Source organism: Scyliorhinus canicula, chromosome 28, assembly GCF_902713615.1.
Source record: "Scyliorhinus canicula chromosome 28, sScyCan1.1, whole genome shotgun sequence".
In the NCBI taxonomy this organism is placed as follows: Eukaryota; Metazoa; Chordata; class Chondrichthyes; order Carcharhiniformes; family Scyliorhinidae; genus Scyliorhinus; species Scyliorhinus canicula.
Window position 1 is genome coordinate 12,004,286 of NC_052173.1, and position 16,721 is coordinate 12,021,006.

Consider the following 16,721-nt stretch of genomic DNA (forward strand, 5'->3'; position numbering starts at 1 on the left):
CTGGATTTAATTTTAGGTAATGAAGCTGGGCAGGTGGTGGAAGTATCAGTGGGGGAGCATTTTGCAGACAGTGATTATAACTCCATTAGATTCAAAATTTTTATGGAAAAGGACAAGGATGGGCCTGAGATCAAAGTTCTAAAATGGGGGAAGGCCGATTTTAATAAGATCAGATATGATTTGGCCAGAGTGGACTGGGAGTAGACACTTGTCGGTAAGTCTGTGACAGAACAGTGGGACGCATTCAAGAAGGGAATAGGGAGAGTACAGGGCCAACATCTTCCAATCAAGAAAAAGGGTGGGACTAACAAATCCAGTGAACCCTGGATATTGAGAGATACACAGCATCGGATAAGGGAAAAAAGGGAGGCTTATGGCAGATATTGAGGGCCCAAAACAAAAGAAGCTTATAGAATGTGCAAAAAAGGAACTTCAAAAGGAAATTAGGAGAGCAAAAAGGGGACGTGAAAGGATACTGGCAGGAAGGAAAATCCTAAACTGTTTGACAAGTACATTGAGGGTAAAAGGATAACTAGGGAAAGAGTCGGGCCCATTAAGGACCACAGGGTAATTTGTGTGTGGAGCCGGAGGATGTCGGTAGAGTTCTAAATGAATACTTTGTGTCAGTGTTCACTCGTGAGAGGGACGGTGTGGGTATAGAAATCAGTGAGACAGACTGTGATAAAATTAAAGAGATTAACATAGGCAGAGAGGAGGTTCTGAGTGGGCTGGCAAGCTCAAAAGTACACAACCTCCAGGGCCAGATGTAATGTATTGCAGGCTGTTGAGTGAGGCAAGGGAGGAAATAGCAGGGGTGCTGGCAATAATTTTCAATTCCTCTCTGGTCGCAGGAGAGGTGTTGGAGGAGTGGAGGATAGCCAATGTGGTACCATTATTCAAGGGAGGAAGGGATAAACAAGGAAACTACAGTCAATCAGTCTAACCTCAGTGGTGGGGAAACTATTGGAAGTAATTCTGACAGAATTAATCTGAATTTGGAGAGGCAGGGATTAATCAAGAACAGTCAGCATGGTTTTGTTGAGGGGAGGTCATGTCTGACCAACATGATTGAATTTTTCAAAGAGGTGACCAGGTGTGCAGATGAGGGAAATGCTTTTGATGTAGTCGACTTGGACTTCAGCAAGGATTTTGATAGGTTGCCACATGGGAGACTGATCACAAAGGTAAGAGAGCATGGGATCCAAGGAAATTTGGCAAATTGGATTCAGAATTGGCTGAGTGACAGGAAGCAGAGGGTGATGGTCGAAGGGTGTTTTCTGACTGGAAGCCTGTGTCCAGTGTGGTCCCCCAGGGATCAGTGTTGGGGCCCTTGCTGTTTGTGGTTTATACAAATGATTTAGACATGAATGTAGGAAGGTTGATCAGTAAGTTTGCGGATGATATGGAAATTGCTGGGTGGTAAATAGCCTTAGATTACAGGGGGGTATAGATGAGCTGGTCAGATAGGCTGATCAGTAGCAAATAGAATTCAATCCTGATAAGTGTGAGGTGATGCATTTGGGCAGCACAAGCAAGGCAAGGGAATACATGATAAATGGCAGGACCCTGGGAAGCACCGAGGATGTGCATGTACACCGGTCCCTTAAGGTAGCAGAGCAGGTGAACACAGTGCTTAAGAAGACATGGCATACTTGCATATGGCATCAGGCATAGAGTTTAAGAGCAGGAAGGTTATGCTGGAACTGTATAAAACATTGGTTAGGCCTCAGCTAGAGCATTATGTGCAGGTCTAGAATCCACATGATAGGAGGGATGCGATAGCACTGGAAAGGGTGCAGAGGAGATTTACCAGGATGTTGCCTGCACTGGAGAGTTTTAGTCATGCAGAGATATTGGATAAACTGGGATTGTTTTCCTTGGAGCAGAGGAGACTGAGGGGGGAAATTATTGAGATGTATAAAATTATGAGGGGCACAGATAGAGTAGACAGGAAGAAACATTTCCCCTTGGTGGAGGGGTCACTGACCAGGAGACATAGATTTAAGGTGAGGGGCAGGAGGTTTTGAGGGGATTTGAGGAAAAACGTTTTCACCCAGAGGGTGGTGGGAGTTTGGAACTCGCTGCCTGAGGAGGCAGAGACCCTCATAACATTTAAGAAGTATTTAGATGTACACTTGTGATGCCAGGGCAGACACGGCTATGGGCCAAGTGCTGAAAAATGGATTTAGAATAGTGAGATGGTTGTTTTTGACCGGCGCAGATGCGATGGGCCAAGGGGACTTTTCTGTGCCGTAGACTTCTATGACCATGACCCCGACGTAACATGGGATATTCTTGCTTTTTACCATTCTGACTGAGCAGTTTGCGCAAAATGAGGAGAGAAGCCACGGTGGAAAGGGATGCAAATACGTAACAATGATTTTAAATAAGTAGACCAGCTGTATTTCTTTAAGCTAACAAACCGCTTTCACCAAGTGAAGTGCATTTTAGTTTATTCCCTGTTAATACTTTAATAGAATTGGTTCAAACTGAAATTGCACATGCTCATCCAGTTACAACACATATTGAGCTTAATCTTCTGTTTCTGTTCACTTTAGCTGTATATGTACAGAACCTCACAATCCTAACAACAGTACTCTAGAGCACTGGGAGAAGCACAATATTACAAGATCGTCGGTTCCTTGGGCAAATCTGACTGTCAGTGTAAGTTACAAAACACAAATTTTTCAATTTGTTACTTGTTTTGGGAATGAGCCTGGCTCAAGATTATGGATAAGGATAAAGGAAGTTTGTGAACGGTCTCTTAATTTGGCCTACTGCTGCTGTGAAGAAAGCAATAAACAGCACCAAACAAAATCAAGGGTCTAGTGTCACATTCTAAATGTTCATGCTCTGTCTTATTGTAATATAGTTAGTAAGCTGCTAATTATAGAGAAGAATTGTATATCCTTGCTTTTCGTAAAAGATCATTTTCAGGTCCTTTAAGCTACTAAAAGGACAGTTAATTGTATTGGTATTAATGACTACAGAGGAGTTCAGTTAAATGCTGCATATTCTGATACCTGTGCAAAAAATATTAAGAAGGAAGAGAGTATATATTTTATATATTTATATTCTTTCAAACAAATTTGTGATATTCCTGTAGTAGCTATTTTGGATAATATTTGTATGAACTAAATGACAAAATAAAATAAGTAAACTGTAAGGGATACTACTATGAATAAATGTGCAAAAGGTTTTGTTGAGTTGATTTTGTAAATAAAGTCAGAAAATGTTACAGTAATTCTTAATTCAGCATCCTCCACACATTGCTGTAATAGTTTGGGGGAAATTGAGCTGAGGAAGCCCCAGGATCTGTCATTCAACCAGTTTGTTTTTCCTCAGCTGAAGATTCTTTTCCCTGTGCATAGGACCTGTTGTCGACTAAGTTTGGAACAACATCTATAGGAGAGGTTAGATTGGAAAGAAGGGTATTAAATGTTCTGTTAATTTGTCCAGCTTGACCAGGTTATTGTGCTTTCTTATCAGGTTTCCCAGGGGACTAAGGTGTTGATACACTGGATAAAAGCCTTCTGGCAAGCAACCTTCCCGTTGTGTGCCATTTTAACACAAGACCCTGCTCCCATGCCCACATGTCTGTCCTTGGCCTGCTGCAATGTTCCAGTGAAGCTCAACACAAACTGGAGGAACAACATCTCATCTTCCGGTTAGGCACGCTACAGCCTTCCGGCCTGAACATCGAATTCAACAACTTCAGATGATTAGCTCTACCCCACCTCAACCCATTTGTTTTCATCCCATTTCATTTAACTGTCTTTTACCATTCCTTTCTTTATTGTCTTTCTTTATATATATTTAAACCCCCCCCCCCCATCTTATCCACCTTCCCTTACCCTTTCTCCCCTTTGCATCCCTCCCCCCACATCTCCATCTGTCACAGTTTATCCCGTTGTTAGTTTCTCTGCTGTTTGGCCTTTCACATCTTTTGTTCTCTCTGGGGGCTGCCATTAGCACTCTTTCCCCGCGGCTTCTGTGTCTATTAGCACCCCGTTTCCCTGGGTTTCTGTGGCTATGAATCATCTTTCATTCTCACTCCACGGTATAAATATTTCCCACTTTCTTTGTCTTTAGCTTTGACAAAGGGTCATCTGGACTCGAAACGTTAGCTCTTTTCTCTCCCTACAGATGCTGCCAGACCTGCTGAGATTTTCCAGCATTTTCTCCAAGGTGTTGATACAGATTGGCACTGGAAAAGAATCCATCAGAAAATATACCAAACTGTCCTTTTCAGAGCAAGCGTACAAAAGAAAGGAAAATTAAAAGCTTTGTACTTTAGATTGTATGGTAATAAGCTGGGTTCCCTTGGACTTCCCTTTTTAAATGGGCATTAGGTTGGCCATCCTCAAATCTTCTGGCTCTCAACAGTATCCCCAATTAGATACTTTCAGGCCTCTGCAATTTCTTCCCTCTTTCCTACAGGATCCCATTAGGTCCTGGCACTGTTGTCCTTAGCTTAATTAATTAAACTTTTGGGGCGGGATTCTGCAGGAATCGACGGGGCGGGCAACTCCGGCGCCGAGGAGTAGCGTGAACCACTCCGGCGATGGGCCGCCCCAGAGGTGCGTAATCCTCTGCACCTTCAGGGGCTAGGCCGGTGCCGGTGTTATTTGCGGCGCGCCGGCCGGCGGAGAAGGGGCTTGGCGGCAGGCCAACCGGCACCAAAGGGCCTCCGCCGGCCGGCGCGAGTTGGCGCATGCGCTGGAGCACCAGCGTGTGCTGGCATCATCCCAGCGCATGCACAGGGGGCGTTCATCTCCACGTCTGCCATGGTGGAGGACCACCGACGCGGAAGAATAGAGTGCCCCCATGGCACAGGCCCGCCCGCGGATTGGTGGGCCCCCGATCGCGGGCCAGGCCACAGTGGGGGCACCTCCCAGGGCCAGATCCCCCCGCGTCCCCCCCAAGGACCCCGGAGGCCGCCCGCGCCGCCAGGTCCCGCCGGTAAGTATCTACTCTAATTTACGCCGGTGGGACCAGCTGAAAACGGGCGGCCACTCGGCCCAACGCGGGCCAGGGAATCGCCGGGGCGGCGTGATTCCCGCCCCCGCCAAATCACCGGCGCCGGAGAATTCAGCAGCCGGCGGGGGAAGGATTCATGCCGCCCCTTGTCGATTCTCCGACCAGGCGGGGGGTCGGAGAATCCTGCCCTTGATTTCCTTTTATATATTATCTCATCTCACTTTTAATCAATTCAGGATTTACCTCTTTTAAATATTGATACTTTTGTTAATATGAAAGCAAAATACGTTTGGTGTATCCCCCACCAATTCCAGCTTTTGCTCTACTAACCCTCAATATTCTCTTCACTTGGGGATTCCACCTGCCAGTGTCTCATTTCATATAAGCTATATGGAAATTGTACCCACTAGTAACTGGTTCCTAATGCAGTTTTTTTAATACTTAAGTTCACTTCCTGAATGAAAAACATTCCTGTTTAATGATTGTTTTGACTTATAGTTAGTAAATTAATATGTAAGTTAGTCATTTTTGATTTGCCATTCTGACAGGATTGCATGGAAATTTTACTTGAAATTGCTTCCCAGTTTAGTTTAAGATATTTCTATCCCAACATTTTACCTCCCAGCGCGCAAGTCAAACTGACAGCTATACAGCACAGATGCTCACCCAGCTCTGATGTCTCTTCAGCAGAACAATTTAGGCAGGCTCAACAATAATTTTGTTCCTCTGGTGCAAGAATCCAAAGCAAACTAGTGAATAAGTAGTAGACCAGACAAATGAATGGTTGAGAGTATCCTACTCTACTATCAGCTTATGGATCAAAAATGCAGGATAAAGATCATGGGCGGGATTTTCCGTCCCACCAGCCCCGTTTTCTGGCACACGCGAGCTCCAGCTGGCAGCAGGATCCTCCATTCCGGCAACCGGCCTGTGGGGTTTCCCATTATGGCCATCGGGAAACCCACGGGTGTGAGTGTGCTGCTGGCGGACTGGAGGATCCCGCTACGGAGAATTCCGCAGCATTTCCTTCATTATATGGCTGTCTCCAATGCATCACTGAATAATTGAAAACCTTTGTGAAGTTGCTTTATGAAGTAATCCAAATACATTTCTGAAATACCACTATTTGTATTTTTTTTATGAGTTGGATTCTCTATAGAGGCAAAATATAAACTAAGCATATTTTGAAAAATGAAATGAAATGAAAATTACTTATTGTCATAAGTAGGCTTCAAATGAAGTTACTGTGAAAAGCCCCTAGTCGCCACATTCCAGCGCCTGTTCGGGGAGGCTGGTACAGGAATCAAACCATGCTGCTGGCCTGCCTTGGTCTGCTTTCAAAGCCAGCAATTTAGCTGTGTGCTAAACAGCCCCTTGGGGTTTTTTTTATAGATGGCAAGAAAAAGTATACCTAAATGTGACAGCATGCAAGGCTGAATGGTTTAAATCCTAGTGTTAGGAGAAACAAATTGCTGGTCAAGGTCAGGTTAGGCCTTTTAATGTTTGAGATTATTAAGGATGCCTCTGACAGTGATGTCATCATGTGACAAAATGTCTTAAAGAACAATGGTTCCAATATAAACCTTTTTCCCATAGAGTGGTAACCTGGTACAGATTGCTCCAATGGTGTGTGGAGGATACTATCCACTGAAGAAACCTATTACCATAGCTTTCCAGGAAGTTAGTACAATGCAATATTTTTAATATGATCTGTTTGCTGCCTTTCTTCATCCAGGATTGTCGGACATTTCATGGTGAATTTTTTGGTCCTTCGTGTGGACACCATGGACCATACACCCCAGATGTCCTCTTCTGGTCTGTTATACTATTCTTTTCTACATTTGCCCTGTCAGGGTTCCTGAAACAGTTTAAAACAAGTCACTATTTTCCAACTAAGGTACATGCAATCTGTTTCTCCAGCTTAGTTTTAAAAACATTATGTTTCTAGAGTTTTGCGGGTTGTGCTTTTGTCGGACAACACTTTTAAAAAAATCTTTGTACTAGTTTTCCAGGTATAATGTTCAGCTACTCTTGAGTATGCGAGCAAGTAGCATTCTGCTCCCAGATCCTGCTAACATGCCATGTCAAGGTTTGGCTCACTATGGGTAACCACTGGATAGGGAGTTTTAATGAAAAATGTCTACAACTATTGTTATAAAAGATTTGATATAAAAACAGAAAATGTTGGAAAAAATCAGCAGTCTGGCAGCATCTCTGGAGAGCGAAACAGAGTTAACATTTTGAGTCCAATTTAACTTCTAAAGAAGGGTCCTATTGGACTCGGAACCCGCGGTGGAGCAGGTGAGCCATTGAAATCTCCGTTCACTTCGATGGGACCAAAAGGTCTCGCTGGTGAGAATAGGTGGAAATTCAGGCTGTTCACTCTGTTTCTTTCTCCACAGATGCTGCCAGACCTGCTGAATTGTTCCTGCACTTTCTGTTTTTATTTCAAATCACCAGCATCCACAGTATTTTGTTTTTTATTTTATTGTTATAAAAGATTTGTTCTTTGGACCTAATTTCATTTTGGTGAAACTATTTTGTGACCTAGATTTTTTTTCCCTCTGACTTTGTACACTATTTCACACAAAGCTGATTGTTGCCATTCTTGGTGAATGAATACAATGCATTTGTATGATACTTTCATGTTCATTGTTCTAACTAATCCTGTTATTAATCCTGTTTTGTTAATTTACAATATTTATTGGCAGGTGCGATCAATGATAAGTGACTTTGCTGTTTTCCTGACCATCTTATCTATGGTTCTTATTGACTATGCCCTGGGAATTCCATCACCAAAGCTTCAAGTTCCTAGTGTTTTTAAGGTAATAAAATAGACATAATTTGGAGGATACTTCAAAATACTCAGAGGAGCAAATAAATACTTTGCTTCCATCAAGATGAACAGAAAAACCTGAAGATTTCAGTAAAATTTTATATTTTGTTTTATTATATATAATACAAAAGTAATAGAGGAATCTTAATGAGATGTTCCAGATTTTTTACGATGTATGGATAAAAACTTTGAAACTAGCCAGGTGAACTAGAATGCTATCTTGAAGTCTGGAATATACCTCCCACTAGATCCTGCCCAATTGATTGTCATAAATATTTTGAATCCCTCCCACATCCTAAGATTGTCTGTTATTTGGTCTGATGTCCTTCACAAGCGAAACAAAGGTGAGAAACTGTCAGGCTTAGGGATAATGTCAAAAAGACAAAGTTGAGGGCACTCTACCTGAATACATGCTGCATTTGCAACAAGGTAGATGTTTTCAAGGCACAAATAGAGGTAAATGGTTATGATCTAATTGCCATTACAAAAACTGGCTACAGAGTAACCAAGATTGGGAATTGAATATTCAAGGATATTCAATATTAAGGAAGGACAGGCAAAAAGGAAAAGTAGATGGTGTTACACTGATAATAAGGGATGGGATCAGTACATTAGTAAGGGAGGAACTCAGATTGGAAGAGCAAAATGTGGAATTTGTTTGGGTGGAGTTAAGAAGCAGCAAGGGACAGCAAACATTGGTAGGAGCTGTTTATAGACCAGTGTGGGGTATGGTATTAATCAGGAGATTAGAGAAGCATGCACCATGGGTAATACAGTGACTTCAATCTGCATATAGACTGCTTAAACCTATTGAGTACTAAAGCTGTGGAGGATGTGTTTCTGGAGTGCTTTTGAGACTTTTTTAGAGCAGTATGTTGAGGAACCAACTAGAGAACAGGCTATTTTAAATATAGGGCGAGATTCTCTGGCCTCCTCGCGGCGTGTTTCTTGGTTAGCGGGATCTTCTGGTCCTCCTGCTGTCAATGGGATTTGCCATTGAATCCATTGCACGCCACCAGGAAATCCGCAGTGGGGGCGCGCCGTCGGCAGGACCAGAAGATCTTCCCCACATTAGAGAGAGGCTCTGTGACAAAATGTCCGCATACAGGGGCACCCTATGCTCCTACCTCCCCTCTCTGTAGGCTTCCACCCGGCCGACGAACTAAGTGCGATGGCTAACGGCTCATCACCAAAGCAAACAGTAACGGGAAAAGTAGATATCCCTGCCTTGTACCCCTATATAACCGAAAGTACCCCGAGTTCAGTGCATTGGTACGGACACGCGCAGTGGGGGCCCTGTACAAAAACCTAACCCATGAAATGAATTTAGGTCCACAGCCAAACTGCCCCAATACCTTAAGGTACCCCCACTCCACCCAGTTGAACACTTTTTCCGCATCCATGGAGATGATTACCTCTGGATCAGCATTAAGCAGAGAGATGGGCCTATATGACCCACACTCCATGGGATCTTTATCCTTTTTCAGCATTAAGGAGATTGAGCCTGTGTCAGTGTGGCCTGTAACAACCCTTGGGACAGAGAATCATTAAACATGTCCAACAGGTGTGGCCCCAATACCGTCACAAAGTGTTTATAAAATTCCAGACGGACTCCGTCCGGGCCCGGTACCTTCCCTAACTGCATGTGAATGAATACAGTTCATAATTTCCTCCAGTCCGAGCGGTGCCTCCAGTTCCTGCCCTCTTTCCCTTTCCACCACCGGGAAGACCAACCCATCCAGAAACTGTACCATAGTCGAGTCCTCCTCTGGAGGCTCAGACTTGTATAGCCCCCTGTAGTACTGGTCCAGAGTGCTTTCCTGCAAAAACTCTCCTGCAAAAGCAGGCAGAAAGACTTAAAAATCCCAGATCCTGGTCGGAGCTACCTAAGCAGCGACCTCTCCCTCACATGTCGCCACCTGAGGTGCTCATTGACTATCTTCAATATGGTATATGTCCAGATGCTGCGTTTCCTTAATGTTGTGACTCGTCTTCCCTTCTCACATTCCTGTGACCACTTACTGGGGAGAGTGCAGCCCTGCCTGTGCCCCTGTGGTGAATGTAACTCCGTAATTCACACTATTGTATATACATGAGACCATGCATTTGTAAGCGCAGTTGCGTTGCCCGACCACTAGGGGGGAGTAGCGCTGGGAATGCTTAGGAGTTTGTACAGGGCTCCATCCTTGGCTCCGCCCATGACTCCTCCCCCTGGACTGCTGTATAAATACCAATGCTCAGAGCCAGTCATTCAGTTCATCGAGAGTTCCAACGCGGAACAGGCTGGCTCTGTTGTAAGTAGATTAAAACCACTGTTCATATCTTAAAGCACGTGTCTAGTGAATTGATGGTTCCATCAATTTAATCTACTTAAGAAACAGTCAGGATCAATCATGGAATCAGCCCTCAAGCCTGAGCGACTGGAACTCGACCCGCAGGATGCAGAGGCAAATGACATTTTTTCTCATTGGCTGCGGTGTTTTAAAGCCTACCTGGCGGAAGCAAGCACAGCCGAAACAATGGAGGAGCAGAAAATGAGCCTACTGCACGCGAGGGTGAGCCACAGAATCTCAACTCAACTAAACTGTGCCGGTTTGTATACTGAAGCACTAGCGCTACCCGACAAAATGTATGTGAGGCCTATGCACGACATGTGTTTACTACTCGCTGCCAGCGGCCTACGGAATCACTCGCAGAATTCCTGAGAGAGCTTAAAACTTTATCTAGTGACTGTAATTACCAGGCGGTAACCGCGGCAGAACATAGAGAACTTGCTGTACGCGATGCCTTTGTTGCGGGCCTTAGGTCAAATTACGTGCGCCAGCGACTGCTGGAAAAGGGGGCCCTAAATCTTGAAGCGACTGTTGAACTTGCTACCACTATGGAGGTCTTCTTCCGCAGCCTCACCTCGTTCTCCGCGGACCCCGTCATGGGCCCCCGACCAGTGACTCCCCCAGGCCTGCGCCGTGCGGCCGTCCAGCCACAATGCTGCCCCAGCCTGCCACTTTTGCGGCCAGAATCAGCACTCGCGGCAGCACTGCCCGGCCCGCAATGCGACCTGCAGCAGCTGCGGGCGAAAAGGACACTATGCCAGAGTGTGTCTGGCGAAGAAAGCCCCAGCCTCTAACCCTCCCACGGCTCAAAGCACTCGTTCCCTGAATTCACAGGCCCGCAGGCCCCGAAATTCTGCAGCCTGTATGCCGACTCCGCCCCCACCCGACATGTGCGACTCATGGGGGCGGCCATCTTGGCAATCCTCCTCCATGCGGCCGGCCATGTGTGACTCATGGGGGCAGCCATCTTGGCAATCCTCCTCCATGCGGCCGGCCATGTGCGACTCATGGGGACGGCCATCTTGGGATCCATCCCCTTCAAACTCTGAAACTCACCACGACGACTACAAACTCAGAGGGCAGTCATCACGGGGCCACTGCAGCACAGCTGATCGAGCCGCCGACGACCCACAACTCAGCGCAGTCACTCTGGACCAATCACGCCCGAAGCATCTGCAAAACTCGATGACAGAGGTCCAAATCAACGGGTACAGCACGCCATGCCTTTTCGACTCCGGGAGTACTGAGAGCTTCATACACCCAGATCTGGTAAGACGCTGTTCGCTCCACGTTTTCCCCGTGCAGCAAACTATCTCTCTTGCTTCAGGCTCCCACTCTGTCCAGATCCAGGGGCGCACCGCCGCGACACTCACAATCCGAGGCACTAGCTATGCAAAATTTCAACTCTACGTCTTGCCCGAACTCTGCGCGCCACTCTTATTAGGCCTAGATTTTCAATGTAACCTTAAGAGCCTCACCCTCAGCTTCGGCGGGCCCCTGCCCCCACTCACTATCTGCAGCCTCGCTACGCTGCGAATCTCCCCCCCCCCCCCCCCCCCTCCCCTCTTTGCCAATCTCACACAGCACTGTAGACCCGTAGCCATTCGCAGCAGGCGGTACAGCCTGCAGGATAGGGTGTTCATCAGATCGGAGGTCCGAAGGCTTCTCAGTGAGGGGATCATAGAGGCCAGCAACAGTCCCTGGAGAGCTCAGGTGGTGGTCGTGAAGACCGGGGAAAAATTCCGTATGGTTGTCGACTATAGTCAGACCATAAATAGATTTACGCTCTGTGGTGAATGAGATTCACACGGTATTATAAGTTACCAATGCCACTCTGTTCCCTGTATATATTTATATATACCGATATTGTAAGTGCTGTTGCACTACCTGACCACCAGGGTGAGTAGCTCGGGGAGTACTCGAGAGTTTGTACTTGGCTCCGCCCAGAACTCCTCCCCCTGGAGCTGCTGTATAAAGATCCGTGCCACAGAGTCAGCCAGCCAGTTCACCGAAAGTTCAACGGCTAACAGGCTGGCTCTGTTGTAAGTATATTAAAACCGCTATTCTAATCCTACAAGCACGTGTCCGAAGAATTGATGGTTCCATCACGCTCCTTGACGCGTATCCCCTCCCCAGGATTGCAGACATGGTAAACCAGATCGCCCAGTATCGGCTCTTTTCCACGGTGGATCTGAAGTCTGCATACCACCAGCTCCCAATCCGCCCGGAGGACCGCCCCTACACGGCATTCGAGGCCGATGGCCGCCTCTTCCATTTCCTCCGGGTCCCCTTCGGCGTCACTAACGGGGTTTCGGTGTTCCAACGAGCAATGGACCGAATGGTGGACCAGTACGGGCTGCGGGCCACGTTTCCGTACTTGGACAATGTCACCATCTGCGGCTTTGACCAGCAGGACCACAACGCCAACCTCTACAGTTTTCTCCAGACGGCTCAGAAATTAAACCTCACTTATAACAAGGAGAAATGCGTTTTCCGCACAACCAGACTAGCCATCCTCGGCTATGTCGTGGAAACGGAGTCCTGGGCCCAGACCCGGACCGTATGCGCCCCCTCTTAGAACTCCCCCTCCCTCATTGTCCCAAAGCCCTCAAACGGTGCTTGGGTTTCTTTTCCTACTACGCCCAGTGGGTCCCTCAATATGCGGACAAAGCCCGCCCACTCTTTAGGGCCACACTATTTCCCCTGTCAGCTGAGTCGTGCCAGGCCCTCAACTGCATCAAGGAGGACATCGCCAAAGCAGCCATGCGGGCGGTGGATGAATCCACTCCATTTCAGGTTGAGAGCGACGCCTCAGAGGTAGCCACCTTAAATCAGGCAGGAAGGCCAGTTGCATTTTTCTCCCGTACCCTCTCCGCTTCGGAACTCCGACACTCGGCAGTCGAAAAAGAAGCACAAGCCATTGTGGAGGCTATTCGTCACTGGAGGCACTACCTCATAGGTAGGAGGTTCACCCTCATCACCGACCAACGATCGGTTGCCTTTATGTTTGACAACTCGCAAAGGGGCAAAATTAAAAACGATGAAATCCTGCAGTAGAGGATCGAACTCTCCACCTATAGCTACGATATTAAGTATCGACCGGGGAAGCTCAACGAGCCCCCAGATGCCCTATCCCACGGGACGTGCGCCAGCGCGCAGATCGACCGCTTGAAAGTCATCCACAATGACCTCTGCCACCCGGGGGTCACCCGGCTCGCCCACTACATCAAAGCCCGAAATCTGCCTTTCTCCACTGAGGAGGTAAAAGCCATCACCAGGGATTGCCCGATCTGTGCGGAGTGCAAACCGCACTTCTATAGACCAGACAGGACCCACCTGGTCAAGGCTTCTAGGCCCTTTGAACGCCTCGCGATCGATTTCAAAGGGCCACTCCCCTCAAATAACAGGAACGTTTACTTCCTAAACGTTATAGACGAGTTCTCCCGCTTCCCATTTGCTATCCCGTGCCCCGATATGACCTCCCACACAGTCATTAGAGCCCTGCACAGTATCTTCATCCTGTTTGGTTTCCCCAGCTACGTGCACAGCGACCGGGGTTCGTCCTTCATGAGCGACAAGCTGCATCAGTACCTGCTCGACAAGGGCATCGCCTCGAGCAGGACTACCAGCTACAACCCCAGGGGGAACGGGCAGGTGGAGAGGGAGAATGCGACGGTCTGGAAGACCGTCCTACTGACGCTCCGATCCAGGAATCTCCAAGTCTCCCATTGGCAGGAAGTCCTCCCAGACGCGCTCCATGCTATTAGGTCCCTCTTATGCACAGCGACCAATCAGACCCCTCACGAGAGGCTCTTCATTTTTTCCAGGGGCACTACCATGGGGGTCTCAGTGAGACCCCCATGGTAGTGCCCCTGGAAAAAAGACACCGGGCCCTGTACTCCTGAGGAAGCACATCAGGGCGCACAAAACCGACCCCCTTGTAGAGAAGGTGCGCCTGCTTCACTCCAACCCCCAGTACGCCTTTGTCGAGTTCCCCGACGGCCGTCAGGGCACCGTATCCCTCCGGGACCTTGCACCCACCGGGTCCAGCATCCCCTCTATCACTACAGATGCACCCCTCACCCTACACCCCATCCTGCCGCCCCCTCGGGCTCCCAAGCCCACTAGCTCGCTGCATCGGTTCCGCGCAACCCAGCCGCTCCCGAGCCCACTGAGCCCACTAGCTCGCTCTACCCGCACCGGCTAACCCCCAACGCCCTCAGTCCCCAGTCGAACCAGACGGGTATGGAGCTCGGACGAGATCTTCCCTGGAGTCCGCCATCGTACCCCAACCCACAACACCCGTCTAGCCACCGCAAGAGGCTGCAACCCCGGTGCTCCGCAGATCGCAGCGGACAGTCCGAACACCGGACAGACTCATTTTTATGAACCACCACCCCCGCCGGACTTGATTTTTTTTGTAGGGGGTGAATGTGGTGAATGTAACTCCGTAATTCACACTGTATTGTATATACATGAGACCATGCATTTGTAAGCGCAGTTGCGTTGCCCGACCACTAGGGGGAGTAGCGCTGGGAATGCTTAGGAGTTTGTACAGGGCTCCACCCTTGGCTCTACCCACGACTCCTCCCCCTGGACTGCTGTATAAATACCAATGCTCAGAGCCAGTCGTTCAGTTCATCGAGAGTTCAACGCGGAACAGGCTGGCTCTGTTGTAAGTAGATTAAAACCACTGTTCATATCTTAAAGCACGTGTCTAGTGAATTGATGGTTCCATCAGCCCCACAACAGTCTCTCCAGTTAGAGTGCAGCCCTGCCTGTGCCCCACAACAGTCTGTCCAGTTAGAATACACCCCTGCCTGTGCCCCACAACAGTCTGTCCAGTTAGAACACGCCCCTGCCTGTGCCCCACAACAGGCTGTCCAGTTAGAATACACCCCTGCCTGTGCCCCGCAACAGTCACTCCAGCCCTGCCTGTGCCCCACAACAGTCTCTCTGGTTAGAGTACAGCCCTGCCTGTGCCCCACAACAGTCTGTCCAGTTAGAATACGCCCCTGCCTGTGCCCCACAACAGGCTGTCCAGTTAGAATACGCCCCTGCCTGTGCCCCACAACAGGCTGTCCAGTTAGAATACGCCCCTGCCTGTGCCCCACAACAGGCTGTCCAGTTAGAATACACCCCTGCCTGTGCCCCACAACAGTCTGTCCAGTTAGAATACGCCCCTGCCTGTGCCCCACAACAGGCTGTCCAGTTAGAATACACCCCTGCCTGTGCCCCGCAACAGGCTGTCCAGTTAGAATACACCCCTGCCTGTGCCCCGCAACAGGCTGTCCAGTTAGAATACACCCCTGCCTGTGCCCCACAACAGTCTCTCTGGGTACAGTGCAGCCCTGCCTGTGCCCCACAACAGTCTGTCCAGTTAGAATACACCCCTGCCTGTGCCCCACAACAGTCTGTCCAGTTAGAATACACCCCTGCCTGTGCCCCACAACAGTCTGTCCAGTTAGAATACACCCCTGCCTGTGCCCCACAACAGTCTGTCCAGTTAGAACACGCCCCTGCCTGTGCCCCACAACAGGCTGTCCAGTTAGAATACACCCCTGCCTGTGCCCCGCAACAGTCACTCCAGCCCTGCCTGTGCCCCGCAACAGTCTCTCTGGTTAGAGTACAGCCCTGCCTGTGCCCCACAACAGTCACTCCAGCCCTGCCTGTGCCCCGCAACAGTCTCTCTGGTTAGAGTACAGCCCTGCCTGTGCCCCACAACAGTCACTCCAGCCCTGCCTGTGCCCCGCAACAGTCTGTCCAGCTAAAGTGTAGCTCTGCCTGTGCCCCCATAACAATCTCTCTCAGTACAGTACAGCTTTGCCTGTGCCCCACAACAGTATGTCCGGGTACAATGTCACCCTGCCTGTGCCCCACAACAGTCTCTCTGGGTACAGTGCAGCTCTGCCTGTGCCCCACAACAGTCTCTCTGGGTACAGTGCAGCCCTGCCTGTGCCCCACAATAGTTGCTGGGTACAGTACAGCCCTGCCTGTGCCCCACAACAGTCACTCTGGGTACAGTACAGCCCTGCCTGTGCCCCACAACATTCACTCTGGGTACAGTACAGCCCTGCCTGTGCCCCACAACAGTCACTCTGGGTACAGTACAGCCCTGCCTGTGCCCCACAACAGTCTCTCTGGGTACAGTGCAGCCCTGCCTGTGCCCCACAATAGTTGCTGGGTACAGTACAGCCCTGCCTGTGCCCCACAACATTCACTCTGGGTACAGTACAGCCCTGCCTGTGCCCCACAACATTCACTCTGGGTACAGTGCAGCCCTGCCTGTGCCCCACAACAGTCACTCTGGGTACAGTACAGCCCTGCCTGTGCCCCACAACATTCACTCTGGGTACAGTACAGCCCTGCCTGTGCCCCACAACATTCACTCTGGGTACAGTACAGCCCTGCCTGTGCCCCACAACAGTCACTCTGGGTACAGTGCAGCCCTGCCTGTGCCCCCACAATAGTTGCTGGGTACAGTACAGCCCTGCCTGTGCCCCACAACAGTCACTCTGGGTACAGTGCAGCCCTGCCTGTGCCCCCACAATAGTTGCTGGGTACAGTACAGC

General features: G+C 48.9%; 1 protein-coding gene across 3 annotated transcripts in view; it reads left to right on the top strand.

The window, feature by feature from the left end:
* LOC119958117 (electroneutral sodium bicarbonate exchanger 1-like) overlaps positions 1 to 16,721 on the top strand; it is a 259,631-nt gene that overhangs the window by 203,274 nt on the left and 39,636 nt on the right. For all 3 annotated transcript variants that reach the window (XR_005458961.1, XM_038786362.1, XM_038786363.1), the window contains exons 15-17: positions 2,559 to 2,664; positions 6,716 to 6,877; positions 7,692 to 7,805. Coding sequence is in view for 2 of the 3 variants with exons in the window: in XM_038786362.1 (XP_038642290.1) it covers positions 2,559 to 2,664; positions 6,716 to 6,877; positions 7,692 to 7,805 (382 nt within the window). In the remaining variant the exon portion in view is untranslated. The remainder of the gene's footprint in view (positions 1 to 2,558; positions 2,665 to 6,715; positions 6,878 to 7,691; positions 7,806 to 16,721) is intronic.